At 43.5% G+C, this 16,920-nt stretch overlaps 1 protein-coding gene across 2 annotated transcripts; it reads left to right on the top strand.

Moving 5' to 3' along the window:
- Positions 1-980: 980 nt before the first annotated feature.
- Positions 981-9,261, top strand: astl2f.S (astacin-like metallo-endopeptidase 2 gene f S homeolog). 2 transcript variants are annotated; one of them, XM_018260200.2, is made up of 12 exons: positions 981-1,005; positions 2,533-2,589; positions 2,820-2,933; positions 3,646-3,780; positions 3,965-4,082; positions 5,049-5,227; positions 5,795-5,876; positions 6,279-6,406; positions 6,958-7,073; positions 7,392-7,617; positions 7,761-7,879; positions 7,968-9,261. In XM_018260200.2, the coding sequence occupies exons 2-12, from the start codon at positions 2,580-2,582 to the stop codon at positions 8,232-8,234; spliced, it is 1,494 nt and encodes a 497-aa protein (XP_018115689.2). In that variant the 5' UTR covers positions 981-1,005; positions 2,533-2,579; the 3' UTR covers positions 8,235-9,261. The 2 variants fall into 2 exon arrangements, with proteins under 2 accessions (XP_018115689.2, XP_041416853.1); XM_041560919.1 differs by lacking the exons at positions 981-1,005; positions 2,533-2,589 and having other exon boundaries at positions 2,758-2,933.
- The last annotated feature ends 7,659 nt before the right edge of the window (positions 9,262-16,920 follow it).

Raw genomic sequence — 16,920 nt, 5'->3', positions numbered from 1 at the left:
TCCCAGGCACCTCCTGTACAGTTGGACTGGCACAGTGTAATGACAGTCATTATCATGTTAACATTGGTCACCCTAGATATCCATGACTTCATGCTGAAATTGGCTTTTTTTTTCCACGGGTGTGTCCTTTGTGGCCCCCATTCTTACTGTTTAAAAAGAAGGATTTACGGGGTTTTTAGGGCATAGACAGACACTGCACAAACAGACATGGGCGGCACAGCCAAACTGGTGGCCTTACTATGTATATTGCAGGCGGCTGCAGCAGTACCTCTGGAGGTAAGTACACAGCTTTCTGGCAAGTATATTGTACATTGGGTAAGACTGGCTTAGTATCTGCACATGGGGGAAATACAGTACATGTATGGGACCTGTTATCTAGAATGCTCGGGACCTGGGCCTTTCTGGATAACGGAGCTTTCCATAATTTGGATCTTCATACCTTAAGTCTACTAGAAAACAATGTAAACATTAAATAAACCCGATAGGCTGGGATTGCTTCCAATAAGGATTAATTATATCTTAGTTTGAATCAAGTACAAGGACCAGGAATGGGATCCGTTATGTGGAAACCCGTTATCCAGAAAGCATTTTTTCCCTTTCTCTCTGTAATAATGAATCATCAGCTTGTACCTGATACAAACTAAGATATAATTAATCCTTATTGGAAGCAAAACCAGCCTATTGGCTTTATTTAATGTTTAAGTAATTTCTTAGTAGACTTACGTTGTGAAGATCTAAATTACGGAAAGATTCTGAATAACAGGTCCCATACCTGCACTGTTTCATTATTACAGTGAAAAAGGAAGTCATTTTTGAAAATTCGGATTATTTGGATAAAATGATGTCTATGGGAGACAGCCTTTAAGTAATGTTCTGGATAGCTGGTGTCCGTAAAACGGATCCCATATATATGTAAAAGATGATAATAGCACAACAAAGGTATAACTGACATTTGTCTTTGTTCATTGTTATAGATCACTGACGGCCGCATCAATATCGGTAATGGTAAGTGTAAAAGTGTCACATAGACTTTATGAAATTGGGCTTCATGAAAAGGTAGCTTTTCCTTTAAAATGACATGGCTGTATAGGAGTCAGCCGCTGAGCAGGGGCGTAACTATAGAGGAAGCAGACCCTGCGGTTGCAGGGGGGCCCAGGAGTGTAGGGGGCCCAGTGAGACCCTAATTAATTAGCAATTTTAATATATCTTGGTAAAATAGGCCAACTTATAAATATTTTGGGGCCCTAAATTGAATTTGCTATGGGGCCCAGTAACAACTAGTTATGCCACTGCCGCTGAGCATTCCTACAGTAATTATAGCTTATTGCCCGCACTAGCTGTCCCTTCTGTGTACACTGGCATTTGTGCAAGTCCATAGGAGCTGCCATACTGATTACCATAAACTCTGCATTGAGGATTTCTTCCTTTTTTATTTTCTTTGTGTGTTTGCAGTGTAGACTGAGGGTAAAATCATTCAGTTTCCAGATCTCTGCCAGTCATCGACCTGATTGATTGATTATCAGGAAACATGGCCAATCGGGTTGCTGTGGCTGCTCAGGGGTGGGGACCAGAGACAGAGGCTACAGGTTGGGGCTCAGACATTGGGCCATGGAAACATTTAGGATTAAAATACTAGTTACACCTGCCTGTTCCCATATGCCTAACTAGGAAACCTGGGTAAGGCCAACCTGTTGGTGGTTCACAATGAACATTGGCTTCGGGCATTATATATAGGTACACTTGCATACCTCCCAACTGTCCCATTTTTCGTAGGACAGTCCTGATTTTGACAGCTCAACCCGCAGTCCCGTGTTTGTTACAGAAATATCCCGACTTTATCTTTGATCTCCTGCACTGAACAGCCAAAAAGAGATACAAAGTTTCTGACTTAATTAGCTTTTGGCAGAGAGCCCAGAATAGATACTTTGAAACTTTTGTAACAATGTAAGATTAGCAGGTCTCTTGGGAGAACTTAGACTCACAGCTTAAGGGCTCTTACTGACGAGCGGTTGAAGCTGCAATCCCCTGCGTACCGTTTTTGTGCGTTCAGCCGCAGGGGAGCACAGGAATAGACGCATTAAGTTTTTTTCAATGGGGCTGTACTCACACAGGAGCGTGTAGGCGCCGAACGCAGGTTGGGACGCAACATGCTGCATTTTTCCTGCGTTCGGCGCCTACACGCGCCTGTGTGGGGAGCGCAGCTTCAACCGCTCGTCAGTAAGAGCCCTTGAAAGCAATTCACCTTTATTAGCAAAACATAAAAACCACAGAAATATGTTCAAACTTTCATAACCTGCCAAATTTTGTAAAATGGACATGGTAATTAGGGGGTGTGGTCACAAAATGAGCATGGCAAAAAATTCACTGCGCTCTGCTCAGCAAGTCTTTTTTGTCCCTCTTTCTATTTCCAAAATGTTGGGAGATATGCATTTGTAAGCTGCATGTTGTACCTCTCAAAAAACATCACTTGTAGGCTAAAGGCTGCAATGAATGACACTGTTCTATCCCCACCCCTCTGATCTTTTTTTTCAGAATTCCAGGATAATTTGGGAAATGATCATTCTAAATCTCTTCTCAATATGGAGAAAGGTAAATATGAGATGGTTGGGGCATGGGGCATTTGTTATTACACAATAATACTAGCCATTTTCACATTTAGAATTCTAGGTCTACTAAACCACCCTTGTAACAAATCAGCATTTAGTCTGTTGCATGTAAAGAGGAACCTTGGATGAGGGAATCTTGGGGGGCCCTAAATTCTGAGTCCTTGTTGGAATAACACATTTAGGATTGTCTGTATCTGTTTATGGCTTTTGCAGAATTACAAGAAATGAAAAGGACCTTAGCATCTCTCAAGCTTCTAGAAGGTCAGAAGGAAGAAGGCAGCAGTGATCCACTGGACATCTTAAGTGAGATTCTACAAGCCAATGAAGGTAACAAAGGGCAAAAATAAGTTCTATATCTATAGTGGGTTCTATATCTGCACTGGGGCCATGGTGATAGGGGCCAGTCTGCTACCAAGGCACTGTGGGCATGGGAATGTCCTTCATGCTTTTATCTATGTTCTTCCACCCCAAGCAGGCCCGGACTGGCAATCTGTGGGTTCTGGCAAATGCCAGAGGGGCTGCTATAAGGTCCCATAGAAAATCAGTATTTAGTGGGCTGGTGGAGCTGTTTGGGCCTCTATGTGGCTGATTGGGCCTCTGTGTACCTGAAATGCTAGGGCCTATTTTAATTCTCAGTCCGGACCTGACCCCAAGGGTCCCCTTATGTTAGAGACCCAAGGCAAACACACCCATTCTACCCAACCCTGCCTTAAAAAATATTTTGCACCAAAAAATGTCCTCCTTTGTATACATCCATGGCCACTAGAAGTCAGAAGTGTCTAATTCAAGAGATGTACTTTTAGCGGGTAGACAAGGGAAATAAGACAGTGTGTAGATGCCACAGCCATAAAAAAACCCTGAACTCTTTAAGGCAACATCCATTTTTAAGGAGTCATGTGTCAAATGCCTAAAGTGCTGCACAATGACGTATCATATCCATCATAGCTAGGAACTTCTGTTGACCCACCAAAAGAACAAATGGTTTTCCTGTAATAATCAAGGGAACTGTACACATGTATGTTTATTTCTTATCCAACAGGTGCCAACATGCCAATAGAGTATGGAGATATATTCCAAAAACTGGGGCGCAGTGCCACAAACTGTACAAAATGCCTGTGGCCAAAATCCAGTAGTGGGCTGGTCAATGTCCCATATACAATATCCCCTGTGTTTAGTAAGTATATATATGTTAATTACACTATGTACTGTAGACTCAAGTACTGACATGTTGATATCAATGATGTGCAGGGGGTGCACAATTACTATCCCTTAGATCATTAGAATTTATGTGTTTTTTGTAAGGGGAAAGGTCAGGCAAAGAAACTCTGCTATGTAATATATTGCTCTCTTTCCATCAGGTGACAGTGAGAAGACACTGATTAGAGGGGCTCTAAATGAGATTATGACACTGAGCTGCATCAGGTTTAAAGAGCGTACAACACAGGCTGATTTTCTGAGGTTTCAGTCAGGGAATGGGTAAGGCTAAAAGAGATCCATTATGCCCAACATTCAAGGTGGCCCATACCCAGATGTTCCACAACCCACCCAGACCACACCCAGATGCTCCATGGCCCACTCAGATCACACCCAGATGTTCCATGGCCCACTCAGACCACACCCAGATGTTCCATGGCCCACTCAGACCACACCCAGACCACACCCAGATGTTCCATGGCCCACTCAGATCACACCCAGATGTTCCATGGCCCACTCAGACCACACCCAGATGTTCCATGGCCCACTCAGACCACACCCAGACCACACCCAGATGTTCCATGGCCCACTCAGAGCACACCAAGATTTTCCATGGCCCACTCAGACAACACCCAGATGTACCATGGCCCACTCAGACCACACCCAGATGTACCATGGCCCACTCAGACCACATCCAGATGTTCCATGGCCCACTCAGACCACACCCAGATGTTCTATGGCCCACTCAGACCACACCCAGATGTTCCATGAACCACTCAGACCACACCCAGATGTTCCATGGCCCACTCAGACCACACCCAAATGCTCCATGAGCCACTCAGGGCACACCCAGGTGTTCCATGGCCCACTCAGACCACACCCAGATCCTCCATGACCCACTCAGACCACACCCAGATGTTCCATGGCCAACTCAGACCACACCCAAATGCTCCATGACCCACTCAGGGCACACCCAGATGTTCCATGGCCCACTCAGACCACACCCAGATGATCCAAGCCTGAGCCATACTCAGATGCTGTGTAGGGCTATAAAAGTGGTGGGAGTTAGAACCAACTGGTAGAGCTTAATAAATCATTATAACAGTTACCCCATTCTAGTGTTGGTGAACTAAAAAAAGGAGGGATATACAGTAACTGACCTAAATAAGCACCTTGTGTAAAGTATAGCTCTGTATAAAATGAGAACTTGCAATTAAACAAAAATGTTTTTTTTTTAATTCTTTGTAGCTGTTGGTCATCTGTGGGGAAGACTGGAGGAAGCCAAGATGTGTCTGTATCCAAAAATGGGTGTATGTCTCATGGAATTATACAACATGAGTCTCTACATGCCCTGGGATTCATCCATGAACACAGCCGAAGTGACCGGGACAACTATGTGGACATCATATACAAATACATCAATGATGGTAGGAGCTGCATTTATTCAAACCAACATACTGATGATTCTAGGTGACTTGATAATCATATTATCAAAACATAATCTATATATCTGGTATTATGTATATTTTTGCATAAATAATTCTAGGTTTCTCTGAAGTGTTCTACACAGTCCCAAGTTTACAAAATGCAGAGCCCTTGGTATTTTCTCTGAACTCTTCTAGTGTCTTCTGTTATAGGTGGCAGATAATGATGGGTGAATACATTCACCAGACACAAATTTGCAGAGAATTTCCAGGTTTTGCCGCAGGCAAATTAATTTGCAAAACTGCGGCAACAATTTGCCGGCGAAAAATCCACTGCGTCAAAAAGAAATTGTCACGCGTCAAAATTATTCGGACACCCAATGACGAATGTTCTAGGTTATACTACATTACTTTGCAGGTGGCGTGATCAATTATAGGCCAAGAGATCAGGGCTTTACAATATATTCAAAAATATACAGCAGTGTTCTTCAACTGATGATCCTGCACAATTCAGGGGTTCATCATGCACCCATTTTGTATCTAGTGTCTAATTCATCTCTCATTTTACAGTCAACAGAGCAAGCTTTGATAAAGAAAACTCCAACAATCTTGGATTTCAGTATGACTACTCATCAGTGATGCACTATGGCAGGTAAGAGAACATTAGACTTTATTGGAGAAATAGCTGAGGCTGCTTTGAATATTGCTGCAATATTAATACATCCAGTGTTGGACTAGCTGACCTACCAGAATACCTGACATCCAAGACCCATTTTTGACACCAATTAAATGATAATAGTAAGCGTTACAAGTGTTATATATCGCTTTTTTTTAATAAGAAAAGGCTGATAAGTATTGCCCTTGGATGGGGCCCAGCCTTGAAAAATTCAGTGGTACTCTGGTAGGCCAATCCAACACAAACACAACTGAAGGACCTTATATTAGCTTCCCATTAAGGCAATGAGCAATCCGAAGGAGTTGTTCCCTGCTACTATAGATATACTATCAAGAAGTAATGACTAACACCATGTTATTAATAGTATCTTTTCTACAGATTTAGCTTCACCAACACTACCGGACAGGCAACAATAAAACCCAAACCAGATCCAACTGTGTTTATTGGCCAAAGATACGGCATCAGCAGACTTGATGTCTCTAAACTGAACAGGCTCTACGAATGCAGTAAGTGGGGAGATCTATGGGGACTTACAGTTTCCCTGGTTCTATACCTCTGCTCATAGTACCTCTAAAATTTATTCTCCCAAGGCCCTAGCACAATCCCATCATTGCCATTTTGAGAGGCCCAAGAATAAGTTGGGCTTTTCTTCTTACAGTGGAGTAGTACAATTCTACAGCAGAGCATTGTGTAGGTTGAAGATCCTTACAATAAGAAATACCTTTTCAACCGGAAACTTATACATCTGTAAAATATAGGTATATGTTGAAACCCACACAGGCACCACTGCCTGAATGGGAACCAAAAACTTTCATTGGGATTTTATGTTTAATTCATTGTCCCAATATAAGGGTGTCAGTCCTGAATCGAGGATCCCAAAATGGGATGGGGATTTGTGCAAAGTGGTGGTTGGGGCAGGTGTGTTGTAGTAGGCGGGCATGGTTATGGGTCAATAAGGGGTGTGGCCTAAAACATCCCACTATTTGCATACTAAAATGTTAATATAATTAAGGTTTATGTTATAGAGGTCTGAAGCATGTGTGTATTTGCTCTCCAGATATATGCAGCAATTTGCTTACTGAACCCAATGGAACTTTCACCTCTGCAAATTATCCATCTGCCTACCCTCCTAATTCCGACTGTATCTGGTTGATTCGGTTACCGGCTGACAAGGTTCGTCTCTTAACCCCGTTCCTAACTTCGTCTAGTTTGGCAATCTACAACCCTCAAGCTGTTGTTAGTGGGATGCTGGGACTTGTAGATTATGGCTTGAAATGATACACTTTATACTGAACATACTATACCAGCCCAGAGGTTGAGCAACCCTATAACAGGCCTTCGTCTTGGATCTTGTTAGGCATCTCTTAAGTGTCAGTGGCACTGCACATGCTCAGTGGGCTCTGGGCTGCTGTTGACTCTAAGCTTAGGGGTTTCCTTCCATTGTGATTTTTTTAACATTTAGATTAAGTTAAAATCGGTGTTTATTTGCAGGTTTTCCTCCAGTTCAATGCTTTCGATGTTCAGTCCTCTTCAAAATGTGCTTCGGATTATCTCAAGGTGTATGATGGAGACAGCAGGTCGTCCCCGGTGTTACTTGACAGAGCTTGTGGGACAGGGAAGTTGCCTCCTCTGGTGTCATCTGGCAATACAATACTGGTGGAGTTTGTCTCTGATGCTTCGGGACTTGGCATGGGCTTCAAGGCTTCGTACAGCACAGGTACACTTTTCTCCCTGTTATGCCCCAACTACTCTCCTTGGGGGGGTCAGATATAAATACAGGTGACTTCGAAACAATCCAGATCAGTTGACAAGTATGTAGTGCTGACCCATGCGATGCCAAATGCCAATCTGTGTTTGCAGTGACAGGTGGTGGCAGCTACTTGACGGACAATGGGGTTATTACATCCCCCGGATATCCTTCCAACTATCCTAACTCCATGGATTGCATCTACAACATTGTTGCCCCTACAGGTTACAAGGTGAGCAAATCTATTTGTGCTCTAGGATACGTACCTTCATGCTGTGCCAAGAATTACCCACGAGACATCTGTCTTTGACCATTTCCAGATTTCACTGGCATTCACCAGCTTCCAGACAGAGTTTGCCTCAAACTGCATGGCGGGCTACGACTACCTGGCAGTCTATGATGGCAGTAGCCTCACTTCCCCATTGCTGAGGAAACTCTGTGGCTCCCCAGAGAACATTCCACAGGTGGTCTCTACTGGGAACAACCTGCTTCTCCAGTTCATAAGTGATATCTTTATGAACTATCCAGGGTTCCATGCCACCTACTCATTTGGTAAGGACGAGGGGGGGGGCTGGCTCATGTTGTAGAGTAGAAATACACATGAGGGGGAGCTTCTACTGACAAGCAATTTTTGAATTCCTTTATCTTACTAATAAAGAAAAGCCACATCAATTATGATTATACAGTAGTGTAACTCGGTACCTTAGAAGATGTAGTATGTCAGCTGAACGATGGTGGAGAAGTCACGAACTGATTCTGACTTCATCCACTTCAAATTCTTGCTCTCCTGCTACAATCAAACTCTATCAATAGCTAAAGAGCAATACTTCTCTTCTTTAATCTCTACTCTGTCCTCTAAACTGCAGTGACCGTTTGCCACATTTAATTCACTCTTATGCCCCCTCCACTCCCTCCACCCATTAATATAACTGCCCAAGATCTTGCTCATTTCTTTAATGAAAAAATCGATCTCATTAGACTGAGCATACCGTCTGACAATCTCAGACTAACGTGCTGTCCACTTGCATCCACTTGTACTCCTTCACCCCTGCAACACTAGAAGCAAACTTCTAGCCTGCTCAAACCCGACAACCTGCTCCCTTGACCCCATACTCTCTCGCCTCCTTTATCCAATCTCTAAAACACTCTCTCCTGTACTTACCCACCTATTTAACATTTCACTTTCTACTGGTACTTTTCCATCTACAAACAAACACTAATTACTCCTATCCTCTAAAAACCTTTCCTTGATCCCAGCTGTCCCGCTAACTATCGTCCGGTTTCCCTTCTTCCATTCGCATCCAAACTACTAGAAAGGCTTGTTTACAAACGCCTGATCCAGCATCTCACTCACAACTCCCTTCTCGACCCCCTGCAATCTGGCTTCCGCCCAACACACTCAACTGAAACTGCACTCACCAAAGTAACCAATGATCTTCTACTGGCAAAGTCTAAAGGTCACTATTCCATACTAATCCTTCTAGATCTCTCTGCAGCCTTTAACACAGTTGGCCACCTGCTCCTCCTAGGCATTCGTGACACTGCTCTTTCATGGTTTACATCTTATCTGTCTGACCGTTCCTTTAAAGTTTCCTTCTCTAACTCTACTTCTACTACGTTCCCTCTCTCTGTCGGAGTTCCTCAAGGCTCTGTTCTTGGCCCTCTGCTGTTCTCGCTCTATACAACTTCGCTAGGAAAACGTATTCAGTCATTTGGACTTCAGTATCACCTTCATGCTGATGACACCCAACTCTACTTGTCTACTCCTGACCTCCCTCCTTCTGTCCTTTCCCAAGTTACAGTCTGTCTCTCTGCTGTCTCCTCCTGGATGTCACAGCGCCACCTGAAACTGAACCTTTCAAAAACAGAACTCATTATATTTCCTCCAAGATCTTCCCCTGTCCCTCAGATATCACTCACAGTAAACAACAACACCTTTCATTCCACCACACAGGCACGCTGCCTAGGAGTTATACTAGACTCACATCTGTCTTTTTCACCACACATCCAAACATTGGCAAAATATTGTCGTATTCAAGTGTGCAACATTGCCCGATTACGACCATATCTCAGTTCAGAATCAACCAAAATACTTATCCAGTCTCTTATCGTCTCCCGCCTTGATTACTGCAACTTACTCCTCGCAGGTATTCCAACAAGTCAAGTTTCACAACTCCAATCAGTTCTAAATGCAGCTGCTATACTCATTCATTTATCTCACCGCTCAACATCAACTGCTCCCATATGTATGTCCCTTCACTGGCTCCCAATCTCCACTAGAATCAAATTCAAATTACTAACACTCAATTCAAGGCCCTTGATAATGAAGCCCGTCCCTATATTTCATCTCTAATCTCCAAATACTCTCCTTCACGAAACCTTCGCTCTGCTCCTGACCTTCACCTCACTTCTCCTCTGATCACTTCTGCCCATTCTCGTCTACAAGACTTCTCTCGGGCTTCTGCTTTTCTCTGGTACTCTCTGACACAAGCTGTCAGACTTTCTCCTTCTTTCCAAACTTTCAAACGCTCCTGAAAGACCCACCTGTTTATAGAAGCTTATACAATGTACCTATCAAAAATCACAAAATTGTTTCTAAAATCCTAATGTCTCAATTGTACCCTAAACTTTAGTTGTAAACTCTAATTTGTAGGTCCCTCTAAACCTTTTGTACTCTGTAACCCTTGTTTGTTATACACCATTTATTCCCTGTTTGTTATAACTAAGGTAAAGCACTGCGTATCTTGTTGGCGCTATATAAATAAATGATGATGATCGATTATTTATCACTTCTAAAATCCAAAATCGATTGGCGGAAATTCCATTTAATTATTGTTTTTCTCTTTTTATTGTTGTTTTAGTACCAGCATAATGTAGAGAGAAGAGGCAGTGTTGCCATTTCAATCAGCAGAACTGATACTCTGATCTATGAAGAACATGAGAGAGAGAGTTTGCATGACTTCTAGTTAACATACACACAATAAAGTTTATTTTTAACAACCACAGTTTGTTCTACATTTTATGTATGTCTAACCTGTTAGCTTTCTTTTTCTACCTCTAGCTCACACAAAATACAACTCTGCAGATAAGTAGTTAGCTGCAGGTAGAACAACTATGAAGATACTAGCCTTTCTGATTGTTCCTGGGTTGTTAGAAAGAGGGAATAGTAGGGAGAGATGGTGCCTATAGTAACAGTGGATAATAGTTTCTGGGAAGGGAGTGTGACTGTGGGATAGCAGGTATAGTAGGGAGAGATGGTGCCTATAGTAACAGTGGGATAATAGTCTCTGGGAAGGGAGTGTGACTGTGGGATAGCAGGTATAGTAGGGAGAGATGGTGCCTATAGTAACAGTGGATAATAGTCTCTGGGAAGGGAGTGTGACTGTGGGATAGCAGGTATAGTAGTGAGAGATGGTGTCTATAGTAACAGTGGATAATAGTCTCTGGGAAGGGAGTGTGACTGTGGGATAGCAGGTATAGTAGGGAGAGATGGTGCCTATAGTAACAGTGGGATAATAGTCTCTGGGAAGGGAGTGTGACTGTGGGATAGCAGGTATAGTAGGGAGAGATGGTGCCTATAGTAAACAGTGGATAATAGTCTCTGGGAAGGGGAGTGTGACTGTGGGATAGCAGGTATAGTAGGGAGAGATGGTGCCTATAGTAACAGTGGATAATAGTCTCTGGGAAGGGAGTGTGACTGTGGGATAGCAGGTATAGTAGGGAGAGATGGTGCCTATAGTAACAGTGGATAATAGTCTCTGGGAAGGGAGTGTGACTGTGGGATAGCAGGTATAGTAGGGAGAGATGATGCCTATAGTAACAGTGGGATAATAGTCTCTGGGAAGGGAGTGTGACTGTGGGATAGCAGGTATATTAGGGAGAGATGGTGCCTATAATAACAGTGGATAATAGTCTCTGGGCAGGGGCGATCCTGGCCCCTCCGCCGCCTGAGGCAGCAGCAGTTGCTGCTGCCCCCCTTCCCCCGGAAATTCGCTCTTAAATTACCAGGAGCAGCATTTTTGCTGCCCCTGGTACCTAGTGGGGCGCTGCCGCCTGAGGCGACAGCCTCAACTTGCCTCATTGGCGAAGCACCCCTGTCTCTGGGAAGGGAGTGTGACTGTGGGATAGCAGGTATAGTAGGGAGAGATGGTGCCTATAGTAACAGTGGATAATAGTCTCTGGGAAGGGAGTGTGACTGTGGGATAGCAGGTATAGTAGGAAGAGATGGTGCCTATAGTAACAGTGGGATAATAGTCTCTGGGAAGGGAGTGTGACTGTGGGATAGTAGGTATAGTAGGGAGAGATGATGCCTATAGTAACAGTGGGATAATAGTCTCTGGGAAGGGAGTGTGACTGTGGGATAGCAGCAGAGCCGGACTGGGAGTAGAAATCAGCAGCCCACATGTAAACACACAATGCTCTTGTACTCAGATGCTTAAATATTGGGTTAAAACATATATATTGGGGTTCACTTTGTGTGTCTGTTCACCATCCATGTATGCAAATGATCCTCTAAATAACTGTGATATACTGGCATAGATGCTATAATTCATCAGTGCAGTTGCCTATATAAATCATAAATCCTTTAATGGCTTGAAAATTAAAGTAAAGGTCCAAATGGCTGTTTTCGGGAACCACTCTTGTGCAATTTAGCATCTGTTAGTAAATCAGCCTCAGTGTATTTATTAAAGGCAAGGTGCTAGAGGCAAAGCATAGATAGGATATCTGGTTTAATGTAAACAACCTGTAGGGCAAATAAAGCGACACCAGTGATTTTTGAGTGTTGAGATGAGGTAACAGACTCCCTTCCTCAAACTAGACAAGAAAGAGTATCCTATAGTTTTGTGCACACACTCATTGTTCCCATGCGAGGGGATGCTGGGAGTGTTGGAGAAAATGCTCATGACATCGGAATGCGGATTTTGATCACTAATCCCACAGCAGGTATATTTCCCTCTAATACTTCTAAATTTTCTACTTTGAAATGTTTCCCTCTAATAGCTGTAGGGAATAAGTAAGGACACCCTGTGAATGGGGATTTTCCTAACCATTCCTGAGCCATTTAACTTGTGAATCAAAGAATGGGACTGACATGATTATAATAACAAACAGAGTGGCCATAACCTACATATAGGAGCAGTTCAGCAGATAAGTTTAAGGACACATTACTGAAGAAATAACCATACCACAACATCTGGCTGAGATACAAAGACATTTAATGAGCGCTTGAGAAGCTGGAGGACCTTACAAATCCTTTGGAGGGAAACAAGTTTCCCCTAGGTGTCCATTTTAGAAACCTGTTCTACATAGAGGTCTTCCATCATTCTTGTTCTAGGTTAAGTAGTGGCAAATGGAAGTAAAATGTTCATGACTTCAACCAGGCAACAGAAGTGGCACACAAGTATTAATACCAGTAGCCAATTCTTATTTTATTTTCTAAAAGAACAAGTACTCCTTTCATTAAACAATTTCTTTTATCTCCCATTACCACTTCATTACCCTTCATAATTTCACTGTTCTCCTTCTATGAAGCTGAAAATAAAATCTGTTCTTCTATGTGCAAGGTATTATATTGTGGCCTACACAAAGACTTGTTTGTAGATAGGTTTCTTGTTTTTTTCTGTAAATGTATATATATTAAATGATCCATGCATCTCCAACTTCCGTCTGATTTTCATAATTAAAATTTTCCAAGACCCTTTTTGACCTTTTGTCCTGTATCAGTGGTTAATTTCATGCCCCCACTGGAGGTCCAACATTTGGTCAGGACCCCTCTTGATTTAGAACAAGGTTAAAGATATTGGAAAATATTGATGTATCCAGTCATTCAGCTATAGTTTCAAAAATACCCAGGTTATCCAATCGTATTCTTATTGACCATTGATGTATCTTGGGTGTATCTTAAAGAGCAAATAAACATTCTGCTTAAATCGTACCCATTCACAAGCCTTCAGACTGAAACCCTGCTATACTGCAAGCCCAATTCCAGTGAGGCTAGTCCTATAGTTTGAGTAGTACAGCAAGGTCATGGGCCCCCATCTGTGCCAAATTGTCCCTTTCCCAGCTCTCCCACGAGATTTGGGTAGAAGGTCTATTAGCTCTCCAAGATACACCTAAAAGCATGAAGGTAATTTTCCACTAGTGTTGTGACCTCCTCTTGCACGGCGAGTAAGGGGGACAGAATCACAGAGCAAGGTTAAAGTTGAATTTAGGACCAGATTGCTCTTGGCCACAAGGGAACTGGGAAAAGCACATCAAGTGACCAGAGATGGCATCCACCAAACCTTCTTCTCTACTCTTCAATGTGGCTAATATTGGGTTGTGTAGTTGTGTAGAAGAACTGTCTGATCTCCCATCTTAAGGTGGCCATACACGGGCCAATAAAAGCTGCAGACAGGCCGAGTTGGCAGCTTATTGGCCCGTGTATGGGGCCCCCCTACGGGCTTCCCCAAACGAGATCTAGCCGAAAGTCGACCAGATCTCGATCGGAAGGGACTAAAAATCCCGTCTGATCGCAGCAGCATCTGTTTGTTGACGCGGTCCCGTGATCCGACCGCCCTATTTATCAGAGGGAGATCCGACAGTAAAAGTGGCCATACACAGGGAGATTTAAGTTGTCGAATCAGGTCCTTTAGACTGGTTCAGCAGCTTATCTGCCGGTGTATGGGGCCTTCCGATGGGCCTCTCTGACTGATATCTGGCCAAAAATAGGCTAGATGTTGATCAGCTAGATGATACCCTCCTTGTCCAAACGGCGCAGGGTGCGTGGCACACACACCCTGCAGTCACCAGCACCAACCTCCTGCTGCATGCAAAGTTCTGCTTCACCACTGCACCTGTCTAAGTTTGCACTCCCTAGCCTGCCTGAATTCCCCAATGGCCTAAAAGAACTCAAGGACCTTCTTCTCCAGGGGCCTGAACTGTACCACCACTGAATCTACCTCCAAACTAAAGGGGACCTGCAAATTCTGCTGGAACCTCCTGCAATTTCAGGATGTGCCTACAAATATCTCCAGCCCCACACAGAGAAGTCGTCTTAATAGTGCACCATATAGCCATACCCGCCATACCTCCTGACAACACATTCAGTAAAACTACTAAACATCTCAAAAGTATTTGCAGAATATAGAATAACCCATAGGGAAAAAGAGAGAAATGCAAAGGAGCCTGTCAAACCAATTCCTGAACAAGTGATGGCATTCCCGGTGAAAGGGGAGGAGGCGGAATGCGATGCTGAAACGATAGTTTTTCTTTTCTTGTTGTGTTCTTGCTCTGCTTCCTTTATGTTGGCAGCACCCCTCTGTCTGGCTGCTCCTCTCCATCTGCCCCAATCTTGCCTGACCCTGCACTATCCCTGTTGGACTTACCCTCTTGCCATCATCTTCCTGTGCCCCTGACCCCATTGAACCTGGCACTGTGCCAGGCTTGTTCCAAACTCAGGCCCTTCTGGTCCCTACTTGTGTCTCTGTCACTGTGGTCCCCTGATGACTGTTTATTGCTGCCTCTCCACCCTGCCAGTCAATTCCTCCTACTCTCGCTGCGCTGCCACTTTGACTCCTGGCTAACCGGCGTCTCAGACCAAGACTCCTAACCTGCCCCCACCTCCTCTGCTCCACTTGCCTGTGCCTTCTAGTGGGTCTTGCTGAGAACTTGGTCCCCTCCTCCCCTGAGTGTAGGGTTGCCACCTGGCCGGTAAAAAAGATGGATGATCCCAATGTTATTAAAAGGGAAAAAAGAAAAAGGCCGGTATTTTTTTCCAGAAAAGCAGTGTCATTGGTAAAGTAACATCCCTCCACTTCAGCAGAACAAACCTTCCTGGTGACTCTGGACGGACCCTCCTCTTCCCATTTTCCCAAAGCGAGTGATATGTGCAGTGAACTATGGTAAAATATTCACTACGAATCAAAATATAGAGTCAATTATATACGTCTTACTTTGGCCCAGGGCTCCTTGAATTTCCAGTGGCCAATAATATCCCGCCTGTTATCAGTAGACCAAGCATGGGATGGACTGATGCCCAATGGAACATCACACAGACCTGCCCTTCCTCTGCCCAAATAATACCAAAGGCAACTTTATCATGGGAGATATGTCTTCTAATGACAGTGGCATGTTTATGGGTCAGCTCTTTCTAGACCCAATGAGTCTGTTTCTCCTTGGCCCAAAGAATACTAATGGAAGTGACATGTATAGCCAAGTCCCTGCTAGGCCCAATATAACATATTAATAAGTCAGCACCTTCTGAACCCAGTCTCATTATGTACTAATTCCAGTGATATGTTTATATAAACTATATATCATTTGTATGTGATTGATTGACCAAACCTCTGGCATCAGTGCAGATCAGTAGGACTAGGTCCCCTCCTCATATTTCTTCATCCTTAGCATCTCCTTTCACCCATTTCTCCCACCCCTGCCTCTTGATTCCACCTTCACTTTTCAGTGACCCTTTTCCCTTGCACTAGAGGTCTCCCTCCTCTGTAATGTTCCCTGGCAATACTATAGAACTATAACAAATGCAAGAACACCAATTAAATGTGTATTAACATATTTATTTATAAAGTGATTGTTTTATTTATGCATTTTAGATTAATTCATACTAATTTAGGTTGGGAAGGACTCACATCCATTAGGTTCAAGTTGTAAAAGGGATCTTCCTATTTAGAAGTTGATCCAGAGGAAGGCGAAAAACCCCATCTGATGCCGGAGCCAATTTGCCTCAGATGGGGAAAAAATTCCTTCCTGACTCCCAAAGGGCAATCGGACAAGTCCCTGGATCAACTTATACTAAGAGTTTATGTCAGTATCAGTACTAAGAGTTTATGTGAGGGTTTAGAGGAGGAGATGTGACTGGTTGTTGAGTGGAAGGCTGGAAAGGATAGAAAGACAATTTGAAAAAGGAGAAAGGAGAAACCACTGAGGAAATGGTGTTAGGAGATTGCAGGGGGGAAGCAAAAGAAAAAAGTAGAGAAGAGAAGCCTCTGTGTAGGTGGCAGGGGGCATCATTTTAGTGTGTGGTGGTGACTAAATGTCTTGTTATTGGTGGAATGGAAGAAAAAATGGAGGTACAGGAAGAAGGGTGAGGATTAAAAGATATTTTAAAGAGGAGAAACTCTTGATGATCTGTAAATAAAAGAAGATATTGGTGGAGGTGTGTTAGCACAAGGACAGAACCTGTGGGTAGAGGTAAAATATGGGATACGGGCTGGTGGTGGAGCTAAAGTTAAATGAAAAGTCCTTGGGTGGAGCGGTGGTAATTGGATACTAATGAAA

This window comes from Xenopus laevis, chromosome 4S, assembly GCF_017654675.1.
Source record: "Xenopus laevis strain J_2021 chromosome 4S, Xenopus_laevis_v10.1, whole genome shotgun sequence".
NCBI lineage: Eukaryota > Metazoa > Chordata > Amphibia > Anura > Pipidae > Xenopus > Xenopus laevis.
The sequence above is the reverse complement of the archived record's forward strand: the minus strand, read 5'-3'. Positions and strand labels throughout refer to the sequence as shown.